The following is a 21,803-nucleotide window of genomic DNA, read 5'->3' as shown; positions in this document are numbered from 1 at the left end:
CATGACTTTTAATGATGTATCAAAATTACTTACGATTCATATTGAGCGTGACAGAGCTGGAAATAGGAGTGACCATGTTGTTGTTGGACGCCTGGCAGGTCAAAATCGCGCCGAGGTGTTCGCGACCCAGCTTTTCTAATCGCAGCACGTTCCGTACTCTCTTAGTGCCGACGGTTTCGTAAGTGTCGTCGAGGAGAGCATTTTCTTGCCACCACGTCACACGTGGTTGTGGCCGACCTGTTCGGAACGAAATAGAATGAACGACGTCCGAAAACGGTGCTTTCGTTTGCCACGCTTCGTGCCTCGCTTTACTCGTATCTTTCATCGAACGCGTAAAAAAAGGATTCAATAAAAATTCCATACATTCTCCATTTTTTACCTCCTTCTTTCATCCTCTCTTTGTTAGTGTTCGTTCTCTTTTTCCTTTTATCTTGGAACTGGCGTTCTGTTACGTTTCGTTCGCAACTTGCTTCTAATCGAATCAGTTTGCTGATACGTGCATGTTCCAGCGACCACAGTTATTTAGAGGTATATGGTTATATAGGTTATATAGAGAATGATAAGCGAAATTCGTGGACCGTGGAACGTAGTTCGGTAAAGAATTTTTAGGAATGCGTTGTTATTTCTCAGATATTGCAGGAATTTTTCGTTTATAAGAAGAGTCGGTAAAGAATGTTTAAGGATATTTTCTTTATTTCCTGCTCGACCAATAGCGTTAAGGTGATTGATCGTAGTTACGTTCAGGTGAATGAAAATGTTTATTCTATCGCGTTTCCTGTTATAAATTTTCTCAAATCTTTTTAAAATTAAATAACGACCTACTACTATAACAGGAAATAAGGAATATCTCAGAGTACACTTAGACAAAAAACTTTTATGGAACATGCATCGCAAAAAAAAAAGAAAAGAAAAAATGGGACAATTAAGCGAAAGACATAGAAAACTTCGGTAGCTGATTGGCAAAAAAATCACAGCTAACAATTTACAACAAGCTGTTGATATATAAAACTGATATTCTCAAACCGATATGGACGTACGCCTGCCAATTATGGAGCACAGCATCGAACTCCAATATAAAATCAATAGAAAGATGGCACAACAAAAAGTCAAGAGCCATTCCGAAGGCAGATTGGTACAATCCGAAGAAATAAATAAATAAAGAAACCGGTGTACTTGCTGTAAGAGAAAAAACCGCCAGATACAGCAGGTTATATCAACAACTGCAGAAGGATCAGCTTGACATCCTGGCCACCAAATTACTGGACACCATAGAAGAATGCGAAAGATTAAAGAGACTCGGAAATCACTTTCGACATGTATAATACAAATTTACCGACATGAGCTAAATTATGTCAGGCTGTCTATACTCACATTTATGTCAATCTAAGTCATCACTAGACTGAGGATTTTTATGCATTTATAGAAAATTTGAAAGTGCAAAATTACAGAAAATGCGATGATATGAAAAAATATATAAAATAACCGAGCAATATTACTTTTTTAACTATATTCACAAAAATGTGAATTTGCATAAAGATCCACAGTCTATTCATTACAGTCCGTATTAAAATTTTTTTGTAAAAGAAAGAGAACTACTTACACTACTACTAACACTTATGAGTTTTTAATTCCAATTGAGAGGCAATTCAGTTAACAGATAAAAATTTCTTCATAGTTAGTCACCAAGTATTCAAAGCATGCATTTCACTCCCTGCAACAAGCTTTTGAAAAATCAATGATTCATTTCCTGTTTTTACTCGTAACAGGTAGAAAAAATATATCGTACGCGCTACCCGTATTTGCGCTGTTTTCCCTCTCTCCCTCTCTCTCTCTCTTTCTCTCTCTTTTTCTCTCTCTTTCTCTCTTCTCTTTTTCCCCTGTTGATACAGAAGGAGACTGACGCAGATATCAACGACCCCGCTGGAAATAGGAATTTCAAATCTGCGTCCGATACTTTTCCGTATCGAGACCACAGCACCGGATCTCTCACCATGCTTCTGTGTATTTTGCTTCCGTTTTAATCTTTTGCTGTTGTTGCTTGCCGTTTGTTTATATATGTTGGCTCAATCAAGAGATAATAGAACAGGGAGAGTTGGAAAAGGCAGGTGGATACGGCCACAGAGATGATTAAAAGACGCGCGAAAAATGATATCGAACAGCGTATCGACGTATTTCCAGATAGCGAACATGTTTGCGCAAACTATGAGCGGCGAACGGTTCAATAACGTCCCGATGAAACATCCCGTCCAATTTTCATCTCATAATACATTTAATCCTTTGCAATTTGTGCGATTGGTCGGTGGGTATTGGTTGCAAAATCGTATCTAACATTTTTTACGATACATCGTGGGAGCGCGCTCAACGCTGTACAATTAGTATTTTCATCATCGACGTTGAATGTTTCACTTGTTTTTAGATGAGTCCTTTTTGGATGTTTGTAAATGAAATTTAATATTTTGGCTATGTCATTACTGGGTTTGAATATTTTTGATTCTACAGAATATTTCGTTATGCAAACACTCTTGCATAATTGGAATGGTATTGTTAATGAACTTATTAGTACTAATAGATATTGTAATATAAATTTGGTATAATAAATTTAATTAAATTTTACATACACGCAATTGAAGTTTTCATATAACAAATTATTCTATTATCTCATTCAATGTAAAATTGTAAAATTATAAGAAAGAAATCTATAATCTATAAACTGTAACTTGTTAATTTATTAATATCATTAGTTGATACTGTAGGAGCGATTATCTTTTTGTAACACAGTATACATACAGCGTCGCGAAAGAGTTATTATATAGTAATCATATTTGCTTTCAAGAGAAGCACACGTGAAGCAGCGAAGTAGTTGATGCACTGATAAGGTGAATAAATAATTTTCTACATACGCATATATTTATATATCTGTTCGAGAAATAAATAATTTCTCACGATATTATTGATTATTATTATTGCGATTATTATTATTTTCTAATTCCATTTCTGCACGATGTTCTTTCACCTTCTCCTCAAAATTTTTTTCCAAATTCATCGCCAATCGAGGCACACTATTATATAATAGCCTCATAGAGTAATAATAGCGAACAAAATTAGAGCAAAAGTGGTAGTGGAGAAATTTTCACAGTCATTTTCCGCGAAAACGACAAACAAACGATTGGATAGAATGCACAGTTACGGAAGCAGGACGATAAACGGTAATTTTATGGTGGAAAATGGAAGTCGGCAAAATATTTTGCAGCACGCGACGTGCAATAATGTTACGTTGGTGAAACAGCATTAGACACTTTGGATTATGTACCGACAAGCACTCTGTTTACAATTTCCTATAAATAAATACCCTCTCGCAAATAATAAACGCGAGGCAAACCACGAGATGCAGTTTGCGGCGCGTTTAAACGCCGCCGACGTGTGAAAGCGTGAATATCGTACGGGTAAGTATACGATCTAGTGTAAAGCACGTCTTTTGACGCACAGGGATGACATATCTCAAGGAAACTGCCGGTATGACGTGTGTTTTGATGTTAAACAACGATTGGGGTTGTTTAGAGTGATTGATGAAAGTAATTGATATTCTGATATGGCCCTCTCTTGTCTACGAAGGCGACGTAATAAATTCACACCTTGATAAATAACCACTGAATAATATTTTCCGAGTTTATTAACACATTTGAGATTGACAAGATTGTCTCCAGTGGCCGAATGGTACTGCAGTTGCAAATTGTATCACATATATCTTGATAAATTTGCAATCCGGACCATTGTCATTATTATTATGTTTAGCACGTTATTTTACAATTTATTACTTTAAATAGAATGATTCTTTTGGTAGCAATTCGAGAATTATCTGATAATGTAAAGTATAGATGTCTCAGACGCCAAATTTTTGGAGAATTCTTTATTGAGGAGAGATATTACATGGTTCAGGGTATTGTCTACAGGTCTCAAATGGGTTAATACGAGAAAGCTCTTTATTGTTTTCTAGAATCGTATATGGAAAATGGTAAAAATGATTTCTTCTTTTATACCGTCTGTGGTCATTGAAATATGACTACGTATAAAAATTTTTGCTTTTCTGATATTTCAACTGATTTCTGATATTTAACTATATTATTATACAAATAACAAGTTGCATGTGGATACCTAGATTATTTATACATTTACAGACTATTTTACACATGATGCCATGATTACACAGTTATAGTTTCAATATGTAAACTCTCGTGTACATAACAACTAATTTGATAGTAAAGGATGTCGTACAGCCAAATCCATTAGAGTTCCTTTCATTGAGGAATATCGCGTATTCTCATAATCAGCTAATTCAAGCGACTTGAATGTCATTGAAAATATCTAAATCCTCCTCAAATCGCTTATAAATTTGACACATCACTATCATCATAGGAAATTTCGTAATGTTTACGTTTGAAATTTTTTCAAAAGACCAAGATGTTTGAATGATGGTAAAATAACGAGGATATAACTCAAATAACGTTTTTCTTATTAAGAACTTTAAATTGCGTTAGGCATCTCGAAAATGAGTTGAAAAATAGGAAATTTCGTAATGTTTACGTTTGAGATTAATAGAAATGTGATCTAGTTATTGCAACAAAACTGATCAAGCCGACCTTATAGTACATACGCGACGTTATCCTATATTACTTACACCGCGCAGATATCTAATTTCCTACTTACGAATAAATCTATTATATAATATTTGATGAAACAAAGTCATTCGAAGGAAATACAATGACGAAATAACGAATCGAAATATAAATTTATATTACAGTAGTATATGAAATTAGATTTTGAAATACAATGATAAAGAAAAAAATCTGAACTTGGAAAAACGAAATAAAAATTAATTTCACCACAAAAGGTGGTTAGAAGCCCAATGAAATAGTTTCCATGTTTAGAGCCTAATGCTCCCACCGAAGTAGAATGCCTTTGAGTAATACCATTGCATATATAGTCAGACAACTTGAAGTAGTTAGAGATAGTTAGACTGAATTCCTGTCTGTTTCGCTATTTCCTACCCTACTTCTTCGTATAATGCAAATTGTGCATGAATATAACAAGAGGCTGATACAGATGATATTTAACATATAGCAAAAATCGATACATTTCTTGCATACGAAGAGTTAAAAATTTATTTTCAATCTTTACGACATTCTAACCGTTCTTAAAATTTCAGATTTTTAACATAATTGCATAAAAATGGATAACTCGATTTCTCGAATATACAAATCTATTTTAGAAACGTTTTTTCTTTTTCAAACGAAATTATATATTACAGTTAAACTATTTAATAAAATGGAAAAACTTTCAATTTTGTTATTTATTCTCAGCATAAATATTGCTCGATTAAAATAATTAAATCATTCAAGAATTAATTCAACCATTCTCGGTACTAAATTTTTGAAAATTAAGATAATTAAAATTTTTAAACCAAGGATACACACTTAGAATTCATACTGCCAAATTTCTCAAATGGTTTCAACGTAACATCATAAAAATCTCTGGCGTCACTCACAGAACGATTATCTAATAATTTTAAACGATTATTTTAAAATGATCTGGTACGTTTAAGAAAACTATTTATGCGCGGTTAAACAACACATTTCATCAAACACGACCATTAAAAAAACCTCGCAATACAACGGGTTAATAAATCGTTTCATCTGTAGTGCCTATGTTTTTTCTTTCACTACATTTCTCAGTTTCTGGTGTAAACGTTTTCTTCTGTGTTCGCCAGAGTACTATCTTATAACCTTTACTTTTCTCAATGTACCACGGCTTTCTTCTTCCCCTTTCGCGTCTGTTTATAGATCTTTATGCTACAAGGGTATGTATGCTTGGAGAAGTTAGATGCGCAGATGGAAAAGACGCGACAAGATAAACGTGCAGGCTCGCGCGCACGTATACAGGGTGATCCTGATAACATGAAAGTGATGAAATTTATAATTTGGATAAATTTATAATTAGCACAGTTCGACTAAATAAAATTAATGCTTCCAATTAATGCTTCTTGAACAGGTTACTATATTTACTGAGACATCTTCTAGATAAATATAGATTATATGTATCGTTTCCTCATTAACTTACTTTATTAAAATAAACTGAAAAAATGTGCATTTCGGATAAATAATTTAACAAGTAAAACTTCTAAAATATAATATGATTTTCATGATGAATATCTCGATAAATATCTTTCAGACAGACTGTAGCTTACTTCTTTTACTCTACCTCCTTTTACTTCTTTTATCTTTAAGCTTACCGATGACTACTAATCCTTTTATTAGAATATATATAAAATTTCATTAATTTCTATTAATAATACTGCATCATTTTAAGAAATGCAGTGTAAATAAATAATGTAAATGAATGAGATATAATATACGATCTTTTTATCAAAGTTAGTATAAGAAATATAACATAAATCTAATAAATTAAATATAGTATATAATCTTCTCAGTGGAATCTATTTAAAATTCCATTAATACAATATATATAACGTTCATGTCCTCACGTTCCATTAAAAAATGTCCTATTGAATTTCCAGCACTAATGTAATACATAAACAATAAAAACGCAGAAAAATAATAATTACAGTGTATTCTTCTAAAAATTACGTAAATTTGTACCTTTATAGCATCAACGAATAATTTAGAAATAACTGAAAATGTACAAATAGACAAGTCAAATGTATCACCCAGTATGTACGCAGGAATATACATATTCGGGTAACAAGTAACGAACCTAACACGATGTACAGCTGTGTGCTTCATCTCCTTCGCCGGTATCCGGCACTATTAAATTTTCATTTTAATCATGCTTCTCTTCCCCGAAGCGATCAACTTCCGGCTGTTTCGCTGATGGAAAGTTTCACGCGCGAGGATCGCGTGTCGGTCGTGTTACATTGAGATTAAGCGTCGATCGTATTGCGTGCAAATGCAAAATGGAATGTGATCAAAAATATTGATGCGAATAGAAATTGGTATCCGAAGGATCTGCCGAAACATGTCGACGTTTCCTCATCTCTAACGACAGGATTGCCAAATACGCCGATAAAATAAATTTCTGATAAATTTCTTCTCACAATTCTGAAAAACGTAGATCTTTTTGAAAAAATTAATTCTCTTAACTTAAAAAAGGCACGTTTAAGTGTTGGAAAAATGTTTGAAGAATTCTGATAAACATTTGGTTTTTGCAATTGTTGAACACATGAAGCTATGTTTCCCTAAATTAAAAAATTAAATCCCCAACTTTATCAGGCATATTATAAACAATTTTTTAATGGAAAGTTTATAAGGATTTTATTAGAAAAAAATTCATTGCTTAAAACATTTCAGTTACATTCGCTTTAAAAAAAAATTGAATTATATAGTAATCGGTATGTTTTTTATTTTCTAAAGATATAATTATAATCATTGTTTTAGAAAAAAATATGGTCAACCAGAACAAGGTTTAAAAACCGACATAATTGTACTTTTAGTAAGAAATTTTTTAAATAAAAGATTACAATGCAGGTTCTTTGTATACTGAAGTCCCGCAGCACCTGTCGAAATCTTAACTCGGAAAGACCAGGCTGTCTATTTCATCGTGTCGAATTTCTCGTGTTGAAAAATCAAATTGTACGAGGCAAGAGTCGGAATATAAAGAATGCGTGATGTAGGATGGTAAAAACGAATGAAACAGCGCATAAAAGTGCGATGGAGATAAAAATCGGACGCCAAAGTATCTGCGATTTCTCATTTCTTACTGCTATACGATTAAAATTACATTTATATTTATGTGTTCATAGAAGTTTATTGGAAAATAGTATTTTAATGTATTTTTAATGGAGTGATTTTTGTGCAAGAATTACGGAATTAACGGTAAAGACGAAAGAGTATCTTTGTGATTTATCATGGAAACAGAGAAGACAAAACATATAACTATAGTATTATTCTGAAAATAGAAATTATACCGATTACCTCGTAATTAATTCAATTTGTTCTTTAGCAACAAATTAATACGATGTAAAAATTTGCGAGTTTTGTTATTCAAAGTAAAGATTAGTGCAATAAAAGTAAATAGGAGTAGTTATAAATAAAGGTATGGATGAGAGTTAAATAGAAATTTAATCGATGTATAGAGTACTATTACAACTAGACATAGGTCATCGGTCGTTATTTATTGTATCAAGGACGCTTGCACATCCCTATTGTCGCATCTTAAAATGAATCTGCTCGATTAAATTGTTTTACTAAATTACTCGACTAGATTTTGTCACGCACGCTAGGTTACTAAATCACTCGCCTAAATCACTGGATGTGCCTAATGGAGGCTTAACTACACAGATAAAGGAAATTATGATGTAAAATTACGTGGATCATCTTGTAAAATGACGACAACCGATGAAGAGAGAAGCGTAGGCACAAAAACGGCAAAGTGAAGCGCAAGTATAATAGCGAGCTGAAAAAGTGATCAGGCGAAGGAATGCTGATCGGTTATTTCTGATATTTCTCATTATTTCTCGTCGATTTGCGAGGTAACACAATCGTAAAGATAGGCACTCATATTTGAAAGTGTCGCATATACGAATAAGACCGATAAAGAGCGGTACTTCGCTTGCAGCTACATCTTTTCGCTAATCATCTTTTCAGCTCTGTGCACTGTACTTACCACCAGCAGCGACGCAGGTAATATTCAGAGAGGCACCCTCGCTGTACGGGCCGAGCACGTAATAAGGAATATGAGACCTTCCGCTCTCGTCCAATATGCTAAGCTGCTCCGGTGGTACTGCAATAATTTCGCACAATAAGTTCGTTTTTCCGCGACTCACGCCAGCTCTCATCCCTTCGCTCACGCTGCGAAACAGCTTCAGCGATGACGAAGAAATGGAATTCTGGCTCTCGCGCCACAGAGCGAATCAATTTGCAAGGCAATGAACTAATGACCTGTGCCATCCGACGGACACCATAGATGGTCCATGGAGATCGGTATTTTTATTTGACGCAAATGAAAAGCTCCCTGTGGCACGCTTGAGGAGTCGCGTGATATAGAAATTATTTTCTAGGAGGTTTTATAGCGCAGCTTTGTAGGTAAAGCTGTATTTTGGAGCAGAATAGAAGTCTGTCTATGGGAATTTTAATTCGAACGGAGTTAGTGTCCGGTTAATCTTCGCAAAGGATAAAACGGTAATTGATAAGACGTCTGGTAATGTAGGTTTGTTGTAGGCTGTTTACTTATAACTAAATGTAGATGCTTATGCATTTGTGAGAAATTTAGGAGTGTTAGGGTATAGGATATGCCTAGAAATAAAGTTTTCGATATGATATCTGACAGTGTTGAAAGAGTTAAACGAATACTTGTCGATGGAACCTATTCTTATTTGACAAAAATTGCTTTTGAGTAAATAATTCATTATACTTATCCAAGACTATACATGGAAATAAAATCGGTAGAAAAATTCCAAAGAAATACAAACCGAACGGAGGAAGAAGACAAAAAAGGATCTCAATCTTCGTGAAATTTTCTTATTCTTGCTTAATCGAAGAAAAGCGCTCTGAACTTTCAGTGAAAGTACTTTTTAATAAATAATCCATTATACTTATCCAAAGATTATTATATTATCCAAATGGAATCGGTAAGAAAAATTCAAAGAACTACAAGCCAAGCAGAAGAACTTCAATTTTCCTAGAATTTCCTTATCGTTGATTAACCGAAGAGAAACAGAAGGAAAACGAATTCTTTCGCGCGACAGCAAGATCCGCAGGTACGAATCTACTTATCGATATCGTCGACATCGAAGTCGCAATTTCGACGAGGCGAGCGTCGTAAAATCACCAATCGAATTTCGCATTTCCCCCAATCCGTGACGGCTTTCAGATAAAACTCGCCTTAATCGTCGCTTGCTGAACCGTAGATCCGGGTCAACAAGGTCGAATCCACTCTCTGTTTGCTCGGGCTAATTGCGAAGAACGGTCGGCAAACCTCGATCAACTCCAACAGGATCGAAGGCAGAGGGAGTGAATTCTCGAAGCAGTTTTGCTAGAAGAACAGGTATGAAGAGATGGGTGAAGAGGAAGATGAATTAAGAAGAACAAAATATTTTTTGTGCTTTTGATACACAACAAGTATGTTCTGTTATAGTCCATATACTATTACTTAATGCCTATACATTTTAGATACATACTAGCTTATGAGTATATTTGAACAGTTACTATAGAAAAATTTTATGTGCATATTCCATGCGTTATACATATAAAACATTTTGAAATTTCATTCAAATGATTATTGTTTTCGATAGGCAATAAGTATGTTTTATTGCAAGCTATATATTATCTGATGTACTGTTGTGCACTATTTCTTGATGCTTCTACATATACATGTGTAGCGGCACAGGAGTCAAAGGACGACGCGAATCGAGAGCGACTCACATTGTTGTTTTGCCTCGGGACATTCACACAGCCTTGACGCATGAAACATAATGATAAATAAACTCCGGGCAAAACAATGTCGCCGCTACATGCAACCGTCGAATAAAGACGAATTTGGATTTTCCGACTCTCCCCCGGCCGGTATAAATAAACGGACGTGATCGCGAGCGAGCAGTTATTGTCCGAGAGATTATCCGAGTTATTATTCGAGTGAGTATCTATCAGTATCTAGGAGTATCTTTCTGTATCGATGAGCTGTCTGCCGAGTTATCAACGATTATCTAGCGAGCATTTACTGAGTATTAATTAGCAATTTTACTTTGCTTTATACTCTGCTTTATACTCTTTGCTTTATACTCTTTTGATTTATACTCTGTACGAGCGTCTCAGCAAATATAGTCTGTATACTAATTTGGTATTTTAAATATATTCGACGGTTACGACAACGAGCAATAAAATCTAGTAAATCTCACGGTCAAGCATCCTCTACACAAGTCCTCTACACATGTACTAGCTTACGAAAGTATTTGAACAGTTACTATAGAAATGTTTTATGTGTTATACGTATAAGACATTTTGAAATTTCATTAAAATGACTATTGATTTTTATAGACAATACGTCCGTTCTCTTGTAATCTGTATACTATTACTTGACGTCTCTAGATGTACAGGCTATGTTCACGTAATTCTTAGCCAGTGTTTTTCTTGTAAATGGAATTCATTAGGAATAAATGAAGAGGAAAGAGTTTTGTAGTTTTCTACGACCAATATAATAGCCTCATCATCATCATCATTTTTTTTTATGTTTACAACATAAAGGTCAAGGTCATACAAGGCTTCTAATGAAACAATTATTTGGAATATTATGTGCCATTGCGTTTAGAAATATTTCTTATTGTTACGACTTAGTACGTTAAATGCTACTGATCTCTTGTTGTTATTCATTATTAGAATGTGATACTGAAGCATCATTAATATCTCGGATAATATTAACAGAAGCTACCAAAAATGTTATTCATAGAATTGAAACGTGCTTTCATATACAAGGAAGTCATATTAAACATTTATTACACCCTTGTCAAGAAACAATACTTGTAAACACACTAGCACAAATGTCATTTTGGTGTGCTACAGAATTTTAGTAATCAGTTTATGCGTGCTACGAGGTGGAAAAGGTTGAAAATCACTACTGTAATGAGGTATAAAGCGTCTACATAAAAGAATAATAAAAGCTGATTTGGACGAGAACTGGCGTGTCTATCACGGAGAAATTTCGAAAATTATTAGGAAACGAAGTTTGAGGAGAAAAATGAATAAACAGGCTGTGTTTGGTATGGAGGAAAAGGAGGAATAAATTAGCAGTTTGCGTAATATGAAGGTAAGAGAAAGTTTGAAAAGGATTATTAGGCGAAGAAGTTTAACGAAAAAAGATCGCTAAATGAAATTTCATCGATCTTGAAAAAAGAAAAAGAGATAGTTTGCGTATCTTGAAAACAAGGAGAAAATTATAAAGATTATTTGGCGAAGAAAGTTGGTAAACGAGATTTTCTTGACTTGAAAGAGAGGAAACAAAAAAAGATATTATTTTAATCTAAGTAGCGTGAAATAAAGGAAACTTTAGAAAACAATTATCACGCGAGCAAATTATTGTACAAAAGAATGTAGGAATAAAATCTTATTGTTTTCTAAAGGTGAAGACGTAGGATAATATGATGAATCTTTAAACGAGAAGATATATCCAAAAATTATTAATCAGAAAAATCCCAAGAATACGAAAAAAGTATATACGAAAGAGACATTTTTGACGTCGAGAACAAAAAACGACGAAGAAATAAAATTACGCTTTATACAACACAGCACAGGAAGAAAATTGAAGAAAAATAAAAAGATCATTAAACGAGATTTCGTTAGTTGGAAGATTAAAACAGGAAACACAGAGAAATAGAAGTGTAGTTTATGTATCGCCCAGTTTGCTTAGCGAGAAGTGTGTAATTGATAAGATGGAGAAAAAGAGGGAAATGGCGTAGGTGTAGACGAAAGAAGTGGGCGGTTAGGTAAGAGGAAAAGTTAGGGATTTATCAAGAAAAGAAGTGCGAACTGAGTGTACTGACAGGAATACGAATGACTCTACTGCACGTTTTTTTTTTATTTCTCTTTTATGTTTCTATGACATTCCGACTTGCTGTATACTTTTCTGTACACGTATTAAAAAAGTAAACAATGGACGGAGGGAATAAGGCAGAATGCAAGTTGCGTGTTGAAGAAGAGTATATGAGGAATTCACCAGAGATATGGCGAAATATGCGAACAAATACAAATACAAATACACGGAGTGGCGCGGAACTTTTATTTTAAAATACAAATGGAAACTGTAAAAACATGTATGTAGAATCGTATCAGTAAATGGCGAATATTTATGCAGATTCATATTTTTATGATGGCTGAATAAAGAAATGAAACCTAAGCACAGATTTGTTTCATCCACTAAATATTATACCCTTTTTTCATGAAGAATGGAGAAGTAAAAAATATTAATACAAGCTACAATAAGTCAATTTTGTAATTTATAATAATATTTGCATTTTAAATGTGGTAATATTATAACAAGTATTCATTTTAAATGTACTATGCCTTATTAGTAGGATATTTTTGTGAATTCTATGAGTATGTATGTCGAAAGGAATGGAATTTAAACAGTTACTTTGAACATTCTCTGTAGTATATTTCTGTATAATATGTTCATTCCATATATCATTACATCTTTGACATTAGCCCCTAACCAACCCCTAACGCGAACTTAAATATACTACAAATAATCTTTGTTACGCCGGGCGACTCTTATAACGTTATAATCGTAACGGGAATTTACGACTCCCGTTGACGTCTCTCCTCGCGATTACGTCTCCCCGCGATTGGTCGAATAAACAATCTTATTCTTAAATATACTATGAATAATCACAATTAAAGTAATATGATGAAAATAAAATAATTATATGTAATTATGCCTCGATCTCATTGGGAGCATATATTAATTTTGTCATATTTGTAGTATTAGTTTTAGTTTTCCCATAAATGTATAAATATGCGCAAATAAGAAATACAAAAAAAAAGAAAACAATAAAAATATCTGACACTGCAAACATAAAAGTTGATAATACAGAAGGTAAATGTTGTAAGACTTCTTCTACATATTAAAATGAAAAATGAGAAAAGGAAGGAATAATGAATAACAGAATGAGAAATGAAAGAGCACGACGACGGATACACAAATGAACAAGGGTGCAGGGGCTATAGGAAAAAAGGAAACGTAATAAACAAGCAAGCAAAGACAAAGACTTGAAGATATTGCATTACCGTGTCAAAAGGAAGTAATGGATGCAGGGGACTCAAAGCAGAGGAAACGGAAGAATGAGAAGATTAATGGAGAATGAAACGGACAGACACAAGGGACAGACGAAATACGTATATAGTAGAGGATACAAGGGAAAACGGCGCAAAGGATAAAATACGCAATGAAAGAAGGACCAGAAGATGAAACAGAAAAAGATTTTCAAAATTTTCAAAGTGAACGAAACTTGATATGAGCTTCTTATCTGTGATTAAAATCTTTTTGGAATATCTTTTTGACATATATATTCTTGTAGGGATCATCAGGGATGCAACATATATTGCTGCTCTATAGTATCAATATGTCTATTTGTCATTAGGCTGTAAACATTTATACAATTTCGTATTTCTATAAATATAAATAAATATATATAGCATAATATAAAGATATAGAATCGAAATGGAGATTTTTTTAAATGATCTCTTGCAGTATTATATAGTGAAAGGGTGTGGAGCGAAACTTTTGCATAATAAAAAATTAATTAATTAATAATTTTCTATCTCAACCCAATCTTCAAAAAACATAAACAAAAAGCTCGCAAATATTATACACAGAAAAATATGGAACAAAATATTTCCATTGTTAAAAAATCAATGAATTGGTAATAATTTTTTGTCTCAAACATAAATTTTAGCCTTTATTCCATAAGACATTAATTTATATCATTCTTCTAGCAAACCAACTCTATGAACGTTATAACATAGTATCGATATAACATAGAATACATTATCGATTTCTATATTCTCAATATTTAAATATTTCGCGCGTAGGTCGTGCCTGAAAATAGAAAGGGGAAGGAAGAAATAAATGCAAGGGAGAAACAAGCGGAGAAGGATCACGAGGCGAAGATCCTGATCTGCTGAACACTTACTGATCACCGTGAGATTGACTTTGCTGTTCCTGGTCGGGGATTGCTTGAAATCGACCCTGCATCTGTAAACGGCGGCGTCACTCTCACGGACAGACTCGAGGATGAGTTTCGCGGGTTTCTCCGAGTATTTGAAGAAGGCACGTTTGTCGAGGCTGATATCCTGCCAGTGTTTCCCTTGTTCCAGGGTGCTTTGCGTCCTTGTGTCGAAACTGTAAGCAGACGAGCGTCGTATACATGGTTAGCTGACGATGAAAATGCTAGAAGTTGAGATTAGGAAGACGCATTCCGATGCACGATGCGCTGGAAACTGTACTTGAGAAGAGACTTTAATGATTTTTCAAATACTGCTGAGAATAAATAATGATGCCGTTTGCTGTCGATTTGTGAGTACTGAGTTTCTCTTGTAACAACTTTACCATTGTTCTCATGGAATGATTTTGAACATTCAAAAGAATTTCTAAGATTTTGGGCATTGAATTGTGAAATAAAGAGGAAGTGAGTCTTTCTCTTTATTAGGTAAAGTGTATTTTTGATTGTATATGTTATATTAGGAGTATTACATTAAATATGTTATGGAATTTTTGTGTGAAAAGAGGATATTCATATCGTATTTGATTCTGGAAATTTTTATTTGGAAAGAATTTTAACATTTCCTTTCTCGAAATTTAATTTTGGTTAAACGTATAAAGTGATATTTGTTCTTAATTTTATTAAGTAGACGTTATGTATGAATATTCTATTAGTTATTCTTTTCTACAAAAGATATTGTTTAAATTGAGAGAATTCTTTATGTTTGCGTAAAATATGAAACATACATTTAGCATCGCAATTATTCCTAGCTCTATTAATTGTCACATTTTCAGTTAGCGATAAATCTTCGTAAACTGAGTTTCCGTTCGTTTCCTAGTTTCGAAGGAAACGGGTTTCACTACATTATTACAAATACACTTTCGTAGTATCTATTGATAAATATTGCGTTAAGCAATAAGGTATCATGCATATTACAATTTGTTACGTCCGGTGACTCTTTACGGTGGAGGCAGCCACTAGCTGTGTAACTATAATTAAGCGGACCGCAATAATCCTAAGGAACTGTCATAAACTTAAGTTTTTCGATTCTACCGTTAAGGCCGTTAATTGGTATAAAACATCTTCAAGTCAACAGGTTCCTTATGATTATTGATCTGTCAGGTAAAAAGTGGGGAAACGTGGGTTTTCTTATTTTTCCCGGTATTTCCACCCGCAAGCAACCAGTGGTGGGGCGATCAACACCCAGCAAGAGTTTTCCTCTGTGAGAGCATCGTTACCAAACTTTACTGATTTTCCATCTTTAGAACAGTCAACATCTCTTGACCGGGTTTCCACCCTTAGATCAGTCACCTATTTAACTTATATCTATACGCACCGAGCGTAACCATCTTGTCTACAAGTTGTTGGAATAAAGTGTAAATTATAACCTGTCACCTGAGTGTTATAATCTATTCAACAACCTCTATTATCTTAAACGAAATAGGGGATCGATCATTTCGTGGCGTCGATTGTATAATCGTAACGGGAATTTACGACTCCCGTTAAAGCACTTCCTCGCGATCGCGTCTTTCCGCGAACGGTCGAACACAATTGTTTGTAACTTGTAACACATTTCCACCATTTGACGTTTCGAAATTCACATTTTGCAGCACTAACTCGGAATGATATTTTCGTACGATTATCAAACTCTTCGATGGCTAAATTGAATCAATAACATGTTAATTTCATTTAATATAATTCAATAAATAAATTTATAAAATTTCACTCTGGATTATTTCGATTTCTGTGTTTGCATGTATTCAAATTCTTAAATTAATCCTGCAATGTACAACACTTTTACAAAGTTTTATTTACATTAATATCCTAATTACAATAATATTCTAATCATATCTAATCAATATTCTAATCACGAAAATGCAAAAAAAGGCAGGTTTTAAACAATCGAATAACGTAATCCTATCAACATGCAGAATCACTTCAATTGAAATCCATAGTGTCTCCATGTTTATCGACTACGAAAGACAATTTTTATGAAAGCAAAGTCACAATTGAACTAACGTTATTATGCAGTGATGCTATACAAGTCACAAGATACAAGTTACCAGTATCATTGAATATCTTAATACATATTCGCAAAAAGAGAGCCACTTCCGATTTCGGTGATTTCGAAATGATTTTGTAGAGCTCAACATTTTGAACAATTTTTTCCTGTACATGTAGCTGGCGGTCGGTTCTAGTTTTCACGCTGGATTCGGCTAGTAATAAGATTAACCCGGTTGCGCCGCGATGCGACCGGCCAGAATTGTTTATATTAGTACTGATAAGGGGATTCGCATGGCCGGCCGCCTCGCAATGTCCAGATTAATGTTATACTATCTACTAACCCCAATCTGGCTTCGAAACTAAGGACGAGCGACGGGGCATTTTTGCATATACAGAAACCTTCGACATTTACCAGAAATTCGAGACTCAAGTGTTGCAGCTATGAAGAGGTAGGAACGATTCTATATCTCGAAATTGAGATCTTAGCTGTGCCGAACGTAGTAAGGGACAACGCGGGTGAAAGAGAAAGAAGGATTGATAGTCAAAGCGTTCGGCAAATATTAAAGGCTCCCGATAAGTTGAGACCTTTAACTCAAAAATGAAAATATTTTAGTTTCGATTTGTGATCAATGAAACCTCTACCAACACTTTTGTTACTACAACTATTTTTCTGATTAAAATGACACTAAATACAATGTAATTTGGAGCATATTAGCGTACGTAATAAAGGATAATTAAATAAGTGATAGTAAATATCAGTGAGTAAATCTAATACAAATTATATCGTGTTTGGTCTCCTTTTAATCAGAAAGTCCTTACAAGTACATTAGTAAAAGTTTAATTTAAAAAACGTCAGAAATAGAAAAGTTTCGTTTTTGAGTTGGTACATACGAAACTTGTCTCGGCGATATCTGGCATTGGATCGTATTACACTAATCGACTGTGGCTGGTCGTCAAGGTTCATGTTGCGTCGAGGGGAACCTATTCCCAGTGGGGGGGGGGGGTGTGATGACGACACAATTATCGAGAGATTCCTTTTTGGTAATTATGGGAGATTTCAATTCAAAGACTAAGAACGACTGCCAGTTATGTGAATAGGAGAAATGTACAAAATGTTGAACTCTATAACATACTTGAAAATCATCGAAATCAGAAGTGGCTCCCTTTTCGCGATTATTTATCATCTTTATTATATAGCTTGATATATTATATAACAGAAAAAATGATACATAGCGCGTATTTGTAAATATATATTGCGTGTAAATATATATCTGTACAAAATACTATACAGAGTGTGGCCGAGTAACGGTACAAAACGGTCGTGAAGTGATTTCTTATGAAAAGACAAGAAGAAAATATAGAATAAAATCTTCTCGTCCGAGGATTAACTTAACTTAACGAGAACGTTGAACTCGAAAATTTGTGAAGTACACTTGAACATGGCTAATTTTAGACTAAATGGAAAAAAGAATCGGTAAGATATTATTCTAAATGTGAAAATAAGTAGAAAATGTAGAATAAAATTTGTTCGCAAGACGTTTTGTTTGCGAAAAAAGTAAATTTGAAAATTTATCATACTCGTGTACTAGACCGATTATTAATTGAAAATAAAAGAACTCAATTTTTTTGAAAATGAAGTCTTAAACAGAAAAATTTTATTTCCCTTTTTCACTTATTTTCGCATATAGTATAACTTTCTTCTTACTGTTTGTTCGTACCTAGTCGGTGACTTGTCAAATTCACATGTATCAAACAAATTTCCAAAGTCAGTTTTCTCGAAAATTAGGCGTCGGGCAAAAAATTTTATTGTTTGAATTTTATTTTTTTATTTTTTCATAAGGAATCATCTCTTGGTTGTTTGTACATGTATAACATTTTTCTCTTTGTTTCTTCAACAAGTTACACAAGTTTGCTATAATATAGCTATATAACATAGCTATATAGTGATATGTTTTTGTTATGTGACATAGACGTAGACGTATGTAGCTTAAACCTACCAAAATTTCGTATTACTTCTGAACGCTATTGTTGATGTCACGAGATTACATGTAAAACCATCAGTAAGCCGCATGAAATCTAGCGTTGCAGTACAAACGCTGTGCGCTTGTGATATTTTTCTGAAAGATAAAGCTCGTGCAGAAACGGGGAAAAGCCGACCTAGCAACGCCAACGAGTTTCCACTTCTGTTTTCTTTCTTCGCAGCTGCGATATTAAGTTCTGTGAAACGCGAGCCAAAGCGTTCGAAATGTTTGCTCACGGGTCTAATAAACTTGCCAGGCGTATATAAAGCAAGCAACCGATCACGAAGAACGCTTTTATTGGGAAAATTGACGCGGCCCTGCTACGGAATAGCGCGCGTCTCTGTTTTCGTGCGACTGCGTTAAAAGCCACGAGAAATGTTCGATGTAATCGGAGCGTTGCCTCTCGTGTTGTTATCGCTCGTAATATCACGGATTCTCCCTCTTGCCCATGTTTTTAACCCTGAGCACCTGTTTTTTCTACCCATGCGCGAAATATCGTGGAATATTTGAATTTTTGATCACGCGAACGTTATTGATTCGTCGATGATTGGCTTGGAATTTTACTCGGTTAATTTCTGATAAATATGTACTGGTAATTTTGAAAATAGTTCAGAGTAAAAAATATTGGAGAATATATCCAGTCTGGGATTGTGAAATGCTTGCGGATGATTCAATTAATTGTATTAGGTTGTGTTGAACGCTTTATTCCCATTTTTCTTTTATTAATATTGGGATTAGAATTACATCTCTTGTACGTTGGAGTAGTATAAAATTAGGACGGCTTTGAAATTTTCATTCCGAGTAATGGTTAAGGCTTTCGATGGCCAAACTAATCCACGTCATTTTCTAGAAATGTTGATCTCATTATCCGAGCACACAGTTTCCAAGTAATAAATATTTTAAATCTATAAGTATTAGTACATTTCTCGTAAAGACATGATATGAAGAGTACTTTAAGTTACAGGGTAAATTTTTTAAAATTATGTTTGTCACTTTATTAAAAAGACGATTCTTGTCAAATTGTTCGATACTTAGGTAATAAAGCATTCCACTAGTCAGTATTAGGGAAAGTGAATTACAATTTAACTTATCGTCGAATAAAAATTAAACGGGTCTACGAAATCAATCTCCATCGATGTGTTTAATTGTTAAACACCACTCTTTTATAATACAATTACATATACACTTATAGCAATTGTATTGTGTAATATGACGAATATTTTATTTAACAGAATTGAAATATATGTTTGTTTTCCTGGAAGAAAGGAGAACATGCGTGAGATTAATTTTTTGATTAGTATGGTCCCTGAAAGGTTCAATTACAAATTAAATTAAATTGGATTTAGCGTAAGCTAAAAAGAAATGCATGATATTTTTGCATTGGAATTAATATTTTAAAACGAAGTATAAAATCGTTTTAAAGCTTTCGGATTAAGCGAACGTTTTCATTTGAGCTTCCCGAATTATTATGCTGATGTTTTTATCATTGAAATGTCGGCATATCGTCGTGAAACTCATAATAATGTCATTAGCTGTGCCATATTTATCACTTGCAACCTGTCCATTATATCACGGGCCATTAGTGATCCACAATGAATAAATGAAAAATGATGGAGGATAATAATGGAATGACACGTATTACCATCATTGAAGAGAGAACTTTGTATGATTCTCTATGCAACGGGTACTAACTTTTTATAGGTATTTATCTCGACCTATAAATTAAGTAAATTAGGTATCGTTTCTTAAATTAATTGAACGAGATTTATCCATTGAAATATTAAATGAAATTAATAACGTCGTGAAGAGAAAATTTATGTCCGACGTTTCGAATAAAATCTTTAGGGGAAGCGTTAAATCGAATAGTAGGTAACCTAACATAAAATCAAACGGAATGCATTTATACATTAAATTAAAGGATACCACCATTGCTGACGAAGGATTGAATAATTCATTTCAGAGACATAAATCAACCTATGATAACGTTTATTGGACGCATCATACACGATAGCTCACGTGATTGAGATGAAATGTAATTTCTTTTTGGTCGAGCATACAAAACAATAGAAAAACGACATAACCTAACTGTTTACTTCCTTACTTCTATTCCTATGCAACAAAATGGTTAGCTTCTATAGATGAAAATAAAAATACTAATAATCTTAATATTATACTATATATTTAACAAGTAATTATACGTATTTCATGTTCAAAACAGAAGAAACATAATGAAAGATCTTGAAGTTACAAAAGAAGAGAATCGAAAATGCATTCAGGAATGAAAAGGATAGAGGATTCAAATATAGAAAATTCAATTAATTCTGTCAAGAATAGAAAAAAACGAAGAATTTGAAAATAGAAAATTCAATGAATTCTTTGAAGAACAGAAAAAGTAGATAACGCGTGGATAGAAAATTTAATCAATTTATTCCAAAATTAAAAGAGTAAAAAGATTCAGAATAGGAAATTCGATCGAAAGAATAAACAATCGAACGATATAAAATTTGGTCAATTTACCGAAAGGTAGCAAATTCACGATAACAACAGAAATATCAGTTTGATTAGCCAAAAGATAAAGCAGAATGAAAATGATGAAATATAGTGAGAGGTTTCCAAGTTTGGAGCAAAGAGAAGAGTAGAAAATTCAAACGTAGAAATTCGAAACTTTTACTGGAATCACGCAAACAAGCCCATCTTTATTCCGTGATACACAGATGGACACGGAAGTATCCTTCGAGATTCGAGAAAGCAGAAGAAGAAGAAACAGCAAGAGCGTGAGAAGAAGGTAGGGCGTACAAAACTTCCATATTGCCTGCGCTAAACTCTCGCGAAGCGATCAATCGAGGAATACGTCCGGACACGGGACGGTTATCAAAGAAAAGCACGAAGTCACACGAGATCTTCAGCCAGTTCACTATCTAATATCTCGCTTTTACGCGACGCTACTTTTATTACCCCGCAGTTTGCTATAGTGACGGGATCTAACTAAATTTATGGGGTATCGATGGCGTGTGGAA

The 21,803-nt window shown here is 33.8% G+C and overlaps 1 protein-coding gene across 4 annotated transcripts in view; it reads right to left on the bottom strand.

Annotated features, from left to right (window-relative positions):
* The window catches only part of LOC117215177 (hemicentin-2-like), a 129,156-nt gene that overhangs the window by 81,794 nt on the left and 25,559 nt on the right, over positions 1 to 21,803 (bottom strand). For all 4 annotated transcript variants that reach the window (XM_033461585.1, XM_033461587.1, XM_033461586.1 and 1 more), the window contains exons 2-4: positions 14,693 to 14,901; positions 8,677 to 8,793; positions 34 to 237 (exon numbers count right to left, since the gene is read on the bottom strand). In XM_033461585.1, coding sequence (XP_033317476.1) covers positions 34 to 237; positions 8,677 to 8,793; positions 14,693 to 14,901 — 530 coding nt within the window. The remainder of the gene's footprint in view (positions 1 to 33; positions 238 to 8,676; positions 8,794 to 14,692; positions 14,902 to 21,803) is intronic.

The sequence above is a fragment of the Bombus bifarius genome, unplaced genomic scaffold, assembly GCF_011952205.1.
Source record: "Bombus bifarius isolate JDL3187 unplaced genomic scaffold, Bbif_JDL3187 scf7180000009432, whole genome shotgun sequence".
Classification (NCBI taxonomy): Eukaryota; Metazoa; Arthropoda; class Insecta; order Hymenoptera; family Apidae; genus Bombus; species Bombus bifarius.
The sequence above is the reverse complement of the archived record's forward strand: the minus strand, read 5'-3'. Positions and strand labels throughout refer to the sequence as shown.